Source organism: Hemicordylus capensis, chromosome 2 (assembly GCF_027244095.1).
Source record: "Hemicordylus capensis ecotype Gifberg chromosome 2, rHemCap1.1.pri, whole genome shotgun sequence".
Lineage (NCBI taxonomy): Eukaryota > Metazoa > Chordata > Lepidosauria > Squamata > Cordylidae > Hemicordylus > Hemicordylus capensis.
In genome coordinates this window covers 242,781,915-242,796,892 of record NC_069658.1, presented here as the reverse complement: position 1 = coordinate 242,796,892, position 14,978 = coordinate 242,781,915, and the positions used below count along the sequence as shown (strand labels likewise).

At 44.5% G+C, this 14,978-nt stretch overlaps 1 protein-coding gene across 3 annotated transcripts in view; it reads left to right on the top strand.

Moving 5' to 3' along the window:
* Nucleotides 1–3,369: 3,369 nt before the first annotated feature.
* The window catches only part of LOC128347460 (zinc finger protein 91-like), a 31,090-nt gene continuing 19,481 nt past the window's right edge, over nucleotides 3,370–14,978 (top strand). The window contains exons 1-3 of one of the 3 annotated variants that reach the window (XM_053302169.1): nucleotides 3,370–3,462; nucleotides 6,174–6,287; nucleotides 8,561–11,396. In XM_053302169.1, coding sequence (XP_053158144.1) covers nucleotides 8,599–11,022 — 2,424 coding nt within the window. In that variant the 5' untranslated portion in view covers nucleotides 3,370–3,462; nucleotides 6,174–6,287; nucleotides 8,561–8,598 and the 3' untranslated portion in view covers nucleotides 11,023–11,396. Of the gene's footprint in view, nucleotides 3,463–3,666; nucleotides 3,999–4,020; nucleotides 4,125–6,173; nucleotides 6,288–8,560; nucleotides 11,397–14,978 lie in introns of those variants that run through there. The other 2 variants (XM_053302170.1, XM_053302167.1) reach the window with 2 other exon arrangements.

The window sequence follows — 14,978 nt, the reverse complement described above, 5'->3', positions numbered from 1 at the left end:
CCCCCCCCTTGGCCTCTGCCGCCCCCCCCCCAAGAGACAAGAGAAACACCTAGCTCCCTTTTCTTTGGCAACGGGATTAGCCTTGTTAACCACTACTCCCACAACTCAGATAAATATGGCAAGAAGAGATGTCTCGGTCTCACATAAGGCTTTTGGGTTCACCAAATTCAGTACTCCACACACACCTTGTTTCTTAAAAACTTTAAATGTTTTAAAAACTTTTAATAGTCTCTTAGAAATTTTTATTCCTTAAAAACCCACTTGATTGGTTCATGCAAACATGAACTTCTTTATTATATGCGGGTTTCAGCCCCTGCAGTCAGGGAGCGTAACTTTTGCAGTGTCACAGGGCTTGAATTTGCCTATTTGTACCCTAGATCCAATAGCCACCTAATGGTGCAGTGGGGAAATGACTTGATTAGCAAGACAGAAGTTGCCAGTTTGAATCCCCACTGGTGTGTTTTCCAGACTATGGGAAATACCTATATTGGGCAGCAGCGATATAGGAAGATGCTGAAAGGCATCCTCTCATACTGTGCGGGAGATGGCAATGGTAAACCCCTCCTGTATTCTACCAAAGAAAAACCACAGGGCTCTGTGGTCGACTTGACAGCACACTTTACCTTTATCCCTTTAAAATTCCTTGCTCCATTCTCTTTCCTCCTTTAAGCCTGCATTTTGGTCCTTTCTCCAGTAAGGCTTACGCTGATTCATTGACCATTCGGACCTTAAGCTGAAAAACCTCTATGTGAGACCAACCTCTGGCTGGGGATTATGGGAGTTGTAGTCTACAACATCTGGAAATCCCTGTTAGAGGGAACACTGTGTGAGACTCTAGCTGATACTGTTATTTAAGGTTTTATGGCCCCCTCACCTTGCCTAATCAATCTTTTTATTTTCCTGTACCCCTATTATTATCTCCTGTACCCCTATTATTATTATCCCCTATTTTTACATGATCCCCACCACACGTTAAGGTCATCTGAGGAGGTCCGTCTCTAGTTGCCACTAGTTCGTCTGGTGGCGATGCAGAGGCGGGCCTTCTCTGTAGCTGCTCCTGGGCTGTGGAATGCACTCCCGGCAGAAATTCGTAATTTGAGATCATTGCTGTCCTTCAAGAGAGCCCTTAGAACATACTTATTTGGCCTGGCCCTCTAGAGTTTTAAATGATTAATTGTTTTAAACTGTTTTAAATTGTTGCCCTGATTTTCAGGGCTTTTGGCTGTTTTATTGGTTTTATTGTGTTTTAATAATTTGATTTTAATTGTTAATTTGTTTTAATTGTTTTTATCATGTTGTGAACCGCCCTGAGCCATTTTGGAAGGGCAGTATATAAATCTAATAAATAAATAAATAATCCCTACATAAATCTGATTGTACCATATTTCTGTCTTCTCATCATTTCCAGACCAAAGCTTTGTGAAAATTGATATTGTAATGCACTGTTCCATATAGTCACACTGACTAGTTTGAACTGAACAACAGTGGGAGATGGATTATCTATCTTCAGCATCTGGAACTTCTGGGCAACGGGGTGGTATGGAGGTACACTGCCGCCCCGATTAGCTGTTACAGGAATGGACACCGGCAGGAGGAGTAAGTGTACCCTCCCCCGCTTTTAAAGTGGCCTCCCCGCCACAGTTCTGTTAAAAATATTAATGAAAGTAATTATTTATTCACTTTCATTCACTGCCTCACACCACCCCTCTCATAAGGGCAGAGAGCAGGTACTGTCCCACACTCCGTGGCATGTCTGGATTCCCTTCAGAGAAATGCTCGTCCTGTTTGGGACTCAATTTCTCCAGCTTTTTGACTTTGAAAAAACTTGTTTGTTTTTACTTTTAAAGCTGCCACTGTGCAGCGGCGGTGGCAGGGGAGCAGGGATGGTGGTGAGAGCTGGGGGCTCACTCAGGGCGCGCATGCTGAAGTGCGCTGGAGGCACGGCAGGCCAGGTGGGATTCGGAGAGAAGGCGGTGGAAATGCTCCTCACCTGGACCCACCTTCCTCCCAAAATGAGGCCTGAAATCGGCCCAATAATTGGCCTCATTTGAGAGGAAGGTGGGTCTGGGTAAGGAGCATTTCTGCCACCTTCTCTCCAAGTCTCTCTCCTGGTCTGCAGTCAGTGCCTCCAGCACACCTGTCCTGAGTGAGCCCCCCAATTCACATAGTTTGGGAGGCGGGAGGAGCTCTCGCTGCTGTTCCTGTTCTGGCACCATGCAGCAGCAGTCAGCCACTCACCACCAGGTAAGCGAGCCTGGTGGCTGCCACCTAAACCCAAGGCCAAGACAAGTTCTACCCCTAGGTGCCCCCTACTCCGGTGTCCTGATTTCAGCCCACGCAATGTTGGCAACCCTAGCAGGTATGACCTGCACTGAAAATTAAAGGAAGCATATATACTGTGGAGTCACTCAGTCCAGAACACTCAGGGGGTGTGGAGGTCGGAGGACCACCTTGTTTGCCCAGTGGCCCTGCATCTCTTCCCTTACTTGGTCATCTCTCTTGCATCAGTATCTAGCCCAGAGCTGCCCTCCAGCTAGGCCTACAACGCCCATCATCCTTGGCTACTGCAGCCAATAGACAGGGCTGATGGCAACTTTAGTCCACTACTACTATGTATAAACTATTTTTCAACAAAAATTCTCAAAGCCCTTTTTATAGAAAAATGTAGTCAATAAACCAGACAGTCCAGCATCTGTAGGAGGGCCACAGCTGTGCAGTCCTGAGCCAGACGATACATGCCCTAAGAGGCTTCTCCGCTATTTCTTCATATAACCCCTTGTACGTGGATGACCTCATAATCATAATAATGGGTCATATTTCTGCCCAGCCACAAGCAAGGTTATTTCCTGTGCCCCTCGGGAGTCCCGCATCCAACAGAGACTGGGCCTAGCTCTGAGAGGGGCTTGCAGGAGGATTCAGAAAGACACACAGAAGGAAAACCTGGCTGGATCAGATCAAATGTCCTTTAAGCTGCCAGGATCCTGTTTCCCATCAAAGCAGATGTCTCTGGTTGGTAAGCCCAAAGGCAGGAATGGAAGCAGACTCCCTTTCCAGTGGAAGGAGAGATGGTCTTGTAGTACTAGGCATGAATTGTCCCCTTTGCTAAGCAGGGTCCACCCTGGTTTGCATTTGAATAAGAAACTCCGTGTGAGCACTGTAAGATATTTCCGCTTAGGGGATGGAGCTGTTCTGGAAAGTGCATCTACATGCTTGCATGCAGAAGGTTCCAAGTTCCCTGGCTGGCATCTCCAAAATAGGGCTGAGAGGGTTAGGGTTAGAAAAACCTCTCCCTGCCTTCGTTCTCCACAGCAGGCACCATTTTATAGACCAAATACTCGGGGTGGTGGCGGGGCGGGGGGGATGAGAGCGACAGATCACCAGCTCCTGGATACATCTCCGAGAGAGCCTTTCAGGAGGATCCTCCGAAATGCCAATGGGCTTCACTTGGCAGCTGGGTCGAAGGTGAAAATCGAAGCTGCCTTTAGCTCTACTGTCTGAGGATCTTTGCCCACGCTCTGCACCGCAACCCACCTCTTGTCCGCTCACTTTCCCCAAATGTGCACCCTTAACTCTTTGCTCTGAATTTCTTCGTGGCAAGGGGGAGGAAGAAGAAAAACCAGAGAGATAAACCAGAGACGTCAGCGAGGTCACTTCCGGTTCCCGACGTTAGACCGCCGCCACCATTTGCGGGGAGCTGCACACAATGTCAACCGCGCGCGCTGGATTCCATCCTGACTGTCTCGTGCTCTGTCCCAGACCCAGAGGAATGCGAATGAGCCTCAAATGCATCGTCATCTCCCGGCTTGTGTCTTTCACTGGAGAGCAGCTGGAGGCTGAAGCCCAGAAGGATCAAAGGGTCGGGTCCCCTCCCCACCCGGGTCCCCACCCACCCCCATCCCTGCTTCCACGCGGAACGACACGAAGCCCCAGCTGACGTTTGCAAGCCTCTCCTGGGGGTGGGGGCGAGGCTTGTTCCCTTTGTCACTCGCGGGAATCTAGTGAGTTCCGCAGATGAGGCGGGGGGGGGGCTTTGGTGGCTATAGTGGAGGATTCCTAGGAAATGCCCGGTGGGGGGTGAGTTGGAAGGAGACCCAGGCGAAGAAGCGGGAGAGCAAAGGCTGCGGGTAGGTCGCTGTTGCTAGAGTAGGAGAGGGGGCTAGGCTTCAAGGAGCAAGTCAAAATCTCCCTACTTCTCCGCCCCACCCCCGCCGCCGCTTTCACTCCAGCACCCAGTTTCTTTCTTTGGTGTACTGTACACTGACTGGCAGCAGCTGTCTTCTAGCTAAAGGAAGGGAAGGGTAGAGGTAGGAGGGACAGTCAGGCAGAGATCTTTGGGGGACAAAACAACAGGGAAAAAGAAAAGGCAGCTGCTGTGGGAGAGGAGTGAAAAAGAAGGCAGAGAGAGAACAGCCTTGTTCAGCTGAGTTTGGAAAAGGACGCTCTCCTTACATACTGCACCCCACAGCAGATCCAAAAGTGCCCTCGGCCCCCAGTGGTGACAGGCTGGGAGATTTCCCTTTCCTCATGATTTCATAGGGCATCCATCTAAAGAGGAAAATGTGGTTGCTTTTCTGATAGGTAGGCTGGGGTGGGTTTGCAGTGGCATTCTGGGGCACTGTACACAAAGACGAGTCTCACGATCAGACTCGCTGTTAGGGGGTTTGCAGGGAGAGCGGGCTTATCCCGCTCTCCCTGCAGACGATTGCCCGCGGAGCCCTGGGCTGCCAGATCGGCTGCCCACACTACTGCTGTCTCCTTCACTGATGTCACATTTTGAATAAGGCTAACGTGTGTAGCCATGGAATGAGGAAATGGAAATCCAGATCCTTCTGGATCTTACAAATATAAAACCCTTTGCCTTGGATCTTAGATTTGGACTCAGTCATCAGTAGTTGGTGTTTTTTGCCTACCAGTTGCCTTCATACCTGTTCCACAAACAAATCGCTACTTGGAGAAGTAGGCCCTTACTTCATTCACTCATGCTTTGGCAACATCCTATCTGGACTACTGCAATGCACTTTTTGTGGGACTGCCTTTGAAGATGGCTCAGAAGTTTCATCTGGTCCAGAATGCAGCCACAAGAATGCTCATGGGCACAAATCACTTCATTAGTGTAAAACCCAGCCTGCAGCAGCTTCAGTAGTTACCAGTCTGCTCTTGGGCCAAATTCAGAGTGCTGCTCTTGATCTTTAAAGCCCTACACGTCTTGGGGCCATCTATGTGCATTTGACTGTATGAACCCTCCATTCGGCATCTTGGGCCCTTCTCATGGCCCCGCCACTAACTGTGTGATGCAGTTGGCGGGGACTAGAGACAGGGCCTTTTTTGTTCTAGCCCCTCAACTTTGGGATGTGTTTATGGCACCGCCCTGAGGTGATTGGTGAACACCCCATAAATTGCATTCAGGCTTTGTGTGGGGAAATTAGCTCAGAGTGGAGCAGTTCTACATCAGAATAAATTTAATGCAAAGTGTTGGTTACAGGAAAATGACTGGCTGAGAGAGAGATGTTCAAAAACAGAGAAAGTTTTATTTGAGGGTAAGGGGTACAATGGAATAAGAGAGTAAGGGGTATAAGGGAATAATATCACTAAAAGTGATATTATTACTAAAATATGTTACAAGATTAACCATACAACTGCTAAGAATTATACAGTATGTGGTCTGTTGTGCTGACTCTCTTACCTGCATGGTGTGGAGTTGTAGCGTGATAGAAGTCCTTTGTGTCAAGAAGTGATTCTTCACATCAGTTTAGTCTTGAATTCAAACCTGAGAGTTAATGACAACACAGTCCTTTTTTATACCTGCCAGAGGTCTGGAATCTCTCCAGGGGCCACAGATTATGGCACTCCTTGGGGCTACTGGTTGCCAAGCATGTAATTTTGCAGTACTGAGAAGCTCACACCTTCAGTCTACCTATAGTCCTTCAATCTACCAAGGGATGATCTCTCTACCTTGGCTACATTCAAATGTGCAGCATAGTGCTGTTTGCCGATAATTGTTTAAACCCCCTTACCTTCCCCTTGCACTTCCTGCTGTTCCCCTTTATTTCCTCTCTTTATTATTATGTTGAAAACTTTAATAACACATACACACATAACCTTTCTGATTATTATTTTAGGGGAACCATTTTTAGGTTATTTCAAGGGTTATAATAATTTTTTCTTTCTTGCAGCGTCTGGTTACTTTTGAGGAAGTTGCAAGGGGGAGCGGGTTCTGCTGGACCTGGACCAAAGAGCCCTGTACAGGGAAGCCATGTAGGAGATTGTTGGGAATGTGGCCTCTCTAGGTAAGGTTCCCTCATTCCATTGGTTGGTAAAATTTGTTATGGGGCAGCTAACAAAGTTCATTATTATTAAAATCTGTGTACAAATTATTATTATTATTATTATTATTATTATTATTATTATTATTATTATTAACATTTATATCCCACTCTTCCTCCAAGGACCCCAGAGCGGTGTACTACATACTTGCATTTCTCCTCACAACAACCCTGTGAAATAGGTTAGGCTGGGAGAGAAGTGACTGGCCCAGAGTCACCCAGGAAGTATTATTTATTTATTTATTTATTTATTTTTGCATTTTTATACCGCCTTTCGTTAAAATATAGCCCCAAGGCTATAAAATATAAAATATAAATATAAAATATAGCCCAATGGCTGAATGGGGATTTGAACTCGGGTCTCCTCGGTCCTAGTCCAGTACTCTAGCCACTACACCACACTGGCTCAGGAGACAGTCTCACAGTGCTATGAAGCATTTATTTGAAGCCCAATGTTTTTCAGCCTCAGAGGCCTTCTTCAGGGGCAATACTAACATATTTTTTTTTTTAAATTACAATTAAACCACTTCATAGAAAATTTTTTGGAACAATATAAAATGAAGCCAGTAACATATATCAAGCTCATGTTTACTTACCTTTGTAAGTAAATTCTTATGTGATGAGACTGATTATGACTCTAATAGAGTGTATCTTTGGATATATAGAAAATCTAAAAAGGTAACCTTTTCAGTAGATGACTCATGCATGAACAATATGGAGTAGGAGTCACACACAGGGGAGAGTAATGACACCGATATCACACTGCCTCAGGCTTCCTCTTCTTCTTGTGGACAACAGCATAGAAAGGAATCAAGGCATTTCCCCCCACAAAGGGACAACAGGAGATCACCACCCACATGATCCAGAAATAGACTTTAGTTGTCAATCAATCTTTATTACGGTCTAAGACCAGCACAGGTTATAAAATAGTAATATAATATAATAGATTGTGAGAAAGAATGTTGCATGTATCACTGAGATTGAGATTGGTGTTATAATGAAAACTAAAGAGAGGAGTATCTAAAAATACAAAATATTTAAAATATACTACAGAGTGCAAACCAAGTAGCTAAAATATATATAGACTAAAAGAAAGCATGGAACATCTAATTAAAACAGTAAGGCAGCTAGCTAAAATAGATAATAGAATTTTAAAATCTGCTACATAAAATGAATAAAAAGTATATAACAATGCATATCATAGAAGGACTAATATTAAAGATGATTGTGTTTTACAAGTAGATGAAAGTGCGTATATACTAAAAGAACTAGAAAATACTAAAAATGACAGTTGTCAATTTTTCAGACTCTTGTTCAAATCCTGTCCCAGGGCCGTGCCCCTTATCACTAAGCCACCATCCCACAGAGCAGGAAGCGCCACACCCTATTCCTGTTCAATCCACAGCATTGGTCATCAACTAGAGCAGTCAAAGCTGTCTCCATGCCAGAACCAGGCCAAAATCTACATCTGGAGAAACTTTTTCATCAAGGAATGAGACACCACTACATGCCTGAATGCAAAATGACTGGACTGGGTCCCCAAAGACCTGCATTCAGCTCCCAATTCAACCATGAATTACATTGGGCAGCATTGGGATACTCAAGGTATCTGGAGAGGGGCCACAATTCAGGGTAAAACACCATACACAGATCAGTGGCCCCTCCCCAGATATTGACTGAGTCTCCCAAAGCTGCCCAGTGTACTTTGTGGATGAACTGGGAGCTGAATTCAGGTCTTTGGGCTCCCAGTCAAGTCAGACACTGCACCAGCAGCTGACTGACTGTCAATTGGAGTCTGCTTCATATGTGGCAGGATCAGCCCCCTTCTTAATGTTCTTCTTCCACCAGCAACAGTTCTTCCTTGCTTTCAGCCTCCTTTTCTGGAGAGGAGAGCTGGTCTTGTGATAGCAAGCATGACTTGTCCCCTTAGCTAAGCAGGGTCCACCCTGGTTGCATATGAATGGGAGACTAGAAGTGTGAGCACTGTAAGATATTCCCCTCAGGGGATGGAGCCGCTCTGGGAAGAGCAGAAGGTTTCAAGTTCCCTCCCTGGCTTCTCCAAGATAGGGCTGAGAGAGATTCCTGCCTGCAACCTTGGAGAAGCCACTGCCAGTCTGTGAAGACAATACTGAGCTAGATAGACCAATGGTCTGACTCAGTATATGGCAGTTTCCTATATTCCTATGTTCCAATGTTTCTCTCCTGGCCTCATATCAGCTTTTCCTTTTGCTTTCCAGGAGATGGCAGGAGGGAGAATGAAAACCAGCCATGTCAAATGTTGTTCAAAAGCACCAGGTACAAGGAGGAGCGAGAGCAGGAGAAGAAAAAGAAAGTGAAACAGAATCGCCGAAATGAATCCTTTGCTTCTGATGATTGGGTCTTCGGTGACATCCCAAACCAAGAAAAAATTGAGGAAGCAAATAGAATTAATTGTGCCTTGTGTGGGGAAATTTTCACTCGTAGGTCAAGCTTTGAAGTTCATTGGAAAATCCACACAGGGGAGAAACCATACAGGTGCCTGGAGTGTGGAAAAGGCTTCAGTCATGGCAGAAGTCTCACTTTACACCAAAGAACCCACACTGGAAAGGAACCATACAAATGTCTCGAGTGTGGAAAGAGCTTCAATCGAGGCTCAAGTCTCACTTCTCATCAAAAAATCCACACAGGGGAGAAACCATACAAATGCCTGGAGTGTGGAAAAAGCTTCAGGTATAGCACAAACCTCACTTCCCATCAAAGAATCCACACAGGGGAGAGACCATACAAATGCCTGGAGTGTGGAAAAAGCTTCAGTCAACACTCAGGCCTCACTTCACATCAAAGTATTCACAGAGGGGAAAAACCACATAAATGCTTGGAATGTGGTAAGACTTTCAGACTACCAGACATGCTCACATCACATCAAAGTATCCACAGAGGAGAAAAACCATATAAATGCTTGGAATGTGGAAAGAGTTTCAGGCTACATGACATGCTCACATCACATCAAAGAATCCACACTGGGGAGAAGCCATGTCAGTGCTTGGAGTGTGAAAAGAGCTTCTGTGAGGGATCAGCCCTCATTACGCATCGGAGAATCCATACTGGGGAGAGGCCATATCAGTGCTTGGAGTGTGAAAAGAGCTTCAGCAGTAAATCAGCAGTTAATAAACATCAAAGAATCCATACTGGGGAGAAACCACATCAGTGCTTGGTGTGTAGAAAAGGCTTTAGTCGAAGTGATAGCCTAACAGTGCATCAAAGAATCCATACAGGGGAGAAACCATACAAATGCCTGGAGTGTGGAAAGAGCTTCAATCGAAACGGAAATCTTACTTTGCATCAAAGAATGCACACAGGGGAGAAACCATATAAATGCTTGGAATGTGGAAAGAACTTCAGTAAGCACTCACACCTCACTTCACATCAAAGGATTCACACAGGAGAGAAACCATATGGATGTTTCGAGTGTGGAAAGAGCTTCAGTCAAAGTGCATATCTCACTTTGCATCAAAGAATCCACACAGGGGAAAAACCATTTAAGTGCTTGGAGTGTGGAAAGAGCTTCAGTCAAAGTTCAAACCTCACTTTGCATCAAAGAATGCACACAGGGGAGAAACCACATATATGCTCAGAGTGTGGAAAGAGTTTCCCTGGGAGGACACACCTCAGTTCACACCAAAGGATTCACACAGGGGAGAAACCATATAAATGTTTGGAGTGTGGAAAGAACTTTAGTCAAAAAACATACCCCACTTCACACCAAAGGATTCACACAGGAAAGAAACCATTTAAGTGCTTGGAGTGTGGAAAGAGCTTTAGTCAAAGCTCGTACCTCACTTTGCATCAAAGAATCCACACAGGGGAGAAACCATATATATGCTCAGTGTGTGGAAAGAATTTCCCTGGGAGGGCACACCTCAATTCACATAAAAAGATTCACACAGGAGAGAAACCATATACATGCTTGGAGTGTGGAAAGAGTTTCACTGGAAGGACACACCTCAATTCACATCAAAGGATTCACACAGGGGAGAAACCCTATAAATGCTTGGAGTGTGGAAGAAGCTTTAGTCATGGCTCAAACCTCACTATCCATCAAAGGATCCACACTGGGGAAAAACCCTACACATGCAAGGAGTGTGGAAAGAGCTTCAGCCAACATTCAAGCCTAACTGTGCATCAAAGATCCCATACAGGGGAGAAACCATATACATGCTCAGAGTGTGGAAAGTGTTTCCCTGGGAGTGCACATCTCACTTCACATAAAAGGATTCACACAGGGGAGAAACCATATAAATGCTTGGAGTGTGGAAAGGGTTTCACCTGGAGTACACACCTCACTTCACATAGAAGGATTCACACAGGAGAGAAACCATATAAATGCTTGGAGTGTGGAAAAGGCTTTAGTCAAAGTGGTAGCCTAACAGAGCATCAGAGAATCCATACAGGAGAAAAACCATATAAGTGCTTGGAGTGTGGAAAGAGGTTCAGCCAACACGCAAATTTCACGTCCCATCAAAGAATCCACACAGGGGAGAAAACATATATGTGCTTGGAGTGTGGAAAGAGTTTCCCTGGGAGGAAAAACCTCAGTTCACATCAAAGGGTTCATACAAGGGGGAAACCATATAAATGCTTGGAGTGTGGAAGGAGCTTTACTCATGGCGCAAACCTCACTTCCCATCAAAGGATCCACACAAGGGACAAACCGTATTAGTAGCTGGAATGAACAATATTTAGAGTGTAACTCCTGCATTAAAGAATTCATACAGGCAAGAAAGCCTTATCAACACCATGTAACAGAATCTCTTGTTATAAAGCATAGACTAATATTTATTTATTATTATTTATTATTTATTTATTCAATTTATATACCACCCTTCCAAAATGGTTTAGGATGGTTTATAACAGAATAAAAACAATTAAAACCAGTTAATTAAAATCAAAACTATAAAAACAGAATAAAACCAATTAAACATTCAAACAGTTAAAAACCCTGGAAAACCAATAAACAACAAAGAACTATTAAACACCAAAAGGTTTACTTTTGATGTAAACTGCCCTGAGCCATTTTTTGAATGGAATTTTGGAATAGATAAATCAAATAAACAAAAAACAAACAAACAAACTTCCATAGAAGCTGACAAACCATATACATCCCCTGAATGTGGAAGGAGCTTCACAATGAGCAGAAGCTTGATGTCATATTAAAATAAATTAATATGAAAGAAAAGCATATACTTGCTCAGAATGTGAAAATAGCTTCAATCAGAGGAGAGCTGGTCTTGTGGTAGCAAGCATGAATTTGCCCCCTTTGCTAAAGAAAAGGGTCCACCCTGGTGTGCATTTGAATTGGAGACAACATGTGTGAGCACTATAAGATATTCTCCTCAGGGGATGGGGCTGCTGTGGAAAGAGCATCTGCATGCAGAATGTTCCAAGTTCCCTCCCTGACAGCTTCTCCAAGATAGGGCTGAGAGAGATTCCGGCCTGTAACCTTGGAGAAGCCGCTGCCAGTCTGGGTAGACAATACTGAGCTAGATGAGCCTATGGTCTGACTCAGTATAAGGCAGCTTCTTCTGTTCCAGAGTGCAAACTGCACATCAATGAAAGAAGCCACAAAGAGGAGGAGGCATAGAAGTGAATGGAATGTAGAATGTGCTTCAGTCACAAAACACCCCTGGATTTATTTTGGGAGTGGATGAGGAGAGCAAACTGAAGCTATATCCAGTACAGACAGAGGTGCTGTGGGCTGGACTTTCTGGTGATCTAGGAAGAGGCCACCAGCCCATTCTGAATTAGTTTCCCATTGCCCACCTTAAGAACTGCACACTCAGCTGAACTGGGCCTGTTCCAGGAAGGTCAAAGGAAAACGGATTAAACACTGTCTTGTAGAAACCAGGTCTGGCTTTTGTCACTGACAATCTGGCAACATCCAGGTATTGGTTGGTTGGTTGGTTTACTGGGTTTAAAAACCACCTGATATAAAACGTCTCCAGTTACTTTATATAAAATTCTTGTCATGAGATCTATGAGGGGCTGATTTTGAAGCCTGTTTAGAAACTGCAGATAAACTGGAATGCGGCTTCCGGACCGCTGAGGGCAGCATCCAGATCTGACCATCATATTCCAGTGTGCAGCTGTAACCAGGCAGTTTCCACTTTCCAGGCTTACTTGAAAAGTGCCGGTCTTGATCTCTACAGCCCTAAATGGCCTGAGACCAGAATGTTTTCAGAATTGCTTCCACCCATCTCAGTCTGTCCATCTCTTGAGATCACCCACTGAAGCCCTGCTTTTTGGGTTCCTGGGTGGGCACAAGGAATAGGGCCTTTTCTGTGGTGTTGCCAAGAGAATGGGATGTGGAGCTAATGGCCCTGCTCAGCTTTCAGCCATCAGGAAAGACATATTTTTCTCATCTGACCTTTTCTGGTTTGTTTTTTAGGTCATTTCTCTGTTGTTTTTAATCCTATCTTGATTTTGCTGCTCATTTAGTATAATGTTTATGGTGTTTTGAAAAAAATAGTGTTTTATCATTTTGATTCTTCATTAGCTGACTTGGATTATGATGTATGAAGTTGAGAAAAGGTGGTATTTGAAAATAAAGAGATAATCTATTGATTATTTCTTTATTTTCTATACCACCTTTTCCCAACTTCATAAACCCCCTCTTTCACATAAAAAGATGCAGTGAGACTAAGCACTGTATAAATGAATTCCAAGGGAGAGAGTAGGCTAATCTTCTCTTGCCAGAGACCACAAAGCAACCTGAGGCATCTTTTTTAAAGCGCACATTTCTTTTTACTGCTGGCTGGTCGTGCACCATAATTAATGAATGAACATTTCTTTCTGGCATCAACCTTTTTCAGATGAGTTTGGATACCAATGACCATTTCTGTTCTTCTGGACCATATTGTAAGGTTTGGAGTGGGAGGTTCAGTTATGGATGCATTCCAGTCCTACTTTGGGGGGTGGTGAAGTCCAGAAAGTTGTACTAGAGGTCTGCTGAGTGATCCCTTTGCCTGTAGGGTCCCACAGGGTTTAGTCTTGTCCCCCACGTTGGTCCATATCTTCACAAAACTGTTGGGACGTTGTCCAGAGATGCTGCATTGTTTCCTCAGCGGTGGCTGCAATGACTAGGAGTGTCTTCACAGGTGTGCCAGCTGTGTCCTCCCTTGAGAAGTAAGATCTGCCCCCTGACACACCATCATCCATATCAGGCTCGTGCAGCATCTGGATTACTGCAATGTGCGGTCTCCAATAGATGCTCCCCCAAAAGCACATTTGATTCACATTACCATGTGTTTCTTTTCTCTCTCACAAATGCATGCCAACAGAGATCCGGTTGGCGGAGCTTACTAATCCGGTTGGAGATCCAGTTGGCGGGGACTAGAGACGGCCTTTTTGGTTGTGGCCCCTTGGCTTTGAAATGGCCTCCTTGAAGAGTTTCACCATATTCCCTCCCTCAGTGTTTTTAAAAAACATCTCAAAACGCACATTTTTAAGGAGGCTTTTTAATGCTCCGTTATTGTTTTGTTATATCTGGTAGGTTCTTTAGCTTCTTTCGCTTTTTATAATTTTCAGTTTTAATTTGAACCTAATAATTGTGGTTTTTAATCTGACTTTAAAAAAAATTAGTTAATTTTATTACTTTTATTGTATCTGTGTCTATCTTATTGTTGTGAGCGGCCCCAAGCAGTAGTGCACTGGAGGGGCGGGGTATAAATATTTTAAATAAATAATAAATATGCCATTGACTGCTGGGGAGGGATTTATTGCAAAATGTAAGAACATAAGTTCTGTAGGAATTGGAAATCGGTGGAAGGTGTCGTTAAAGTGAGCACTAGCAGAAAAAGGAGGGAGAATCTGCAAGGCCCGACTTCTGCTTGCTTGTCCGACCTCTGAGAATTCCTTGAGCATATAACAGAAGTGTAGATGGGTGTGATGCAGGAGATATTCCATACCTGGGACTTCCAAAGAGCATTGGCCAAGACATTCCCTTAGGCTCCTGAGAGAACTTGGTCCCTTCGTGAACTTCGAGTCACTAGAAGATATACAAAACATTGTGGCCCTTTTCCAGCAATTGTGACAAGAGGTTGGTCTTTCTCACAATGCTAGCTAGGCTGAAATAACAGTCTTGTAAAACTGTCTGGGCCCCATGGAGAAGAAACGGAAAATAAACATCACCTGTATTTTTTCCTTCTCTCCTGAAGCCTTCCTGTGTTGTGCTATGAGATGCTGAAGGATTTGGGTTTGGGGCTGGCTTCTGGCCCTGAACTCATGCACTTTATTGCCACATGTTTTTGTGGTGAGAGAGGGAAGGAAGCTTCCTGGAGTGGTCTTTCTGGAGGCCTGAACCCTGCAGAACCTTTCTAAATGCTTCCCACATCTGGAGTATCCTTATTCTTTACTTCCTCAAACAACACCCCCCCCTCCCTCCTCTCCTCTCCTCTCCTCTTTCCCATTCACCTCTGGCCCCTCCCCATCTTGAATCCTTAACTCTTTGTTCCCCAAAGATCCAAGGAACTCAACAAGCCTTTTCGGCCTTTTCAATGTGAGAAGAATAAGGAGGACCAGAGAGAGCCACAGGAAGACAAAAGATGCATAGCACTCACTTCTGGTTCCCATTGGACTAGCGCCCTTTGCAGATTAACAAAATAATGAAGACCATGAAGG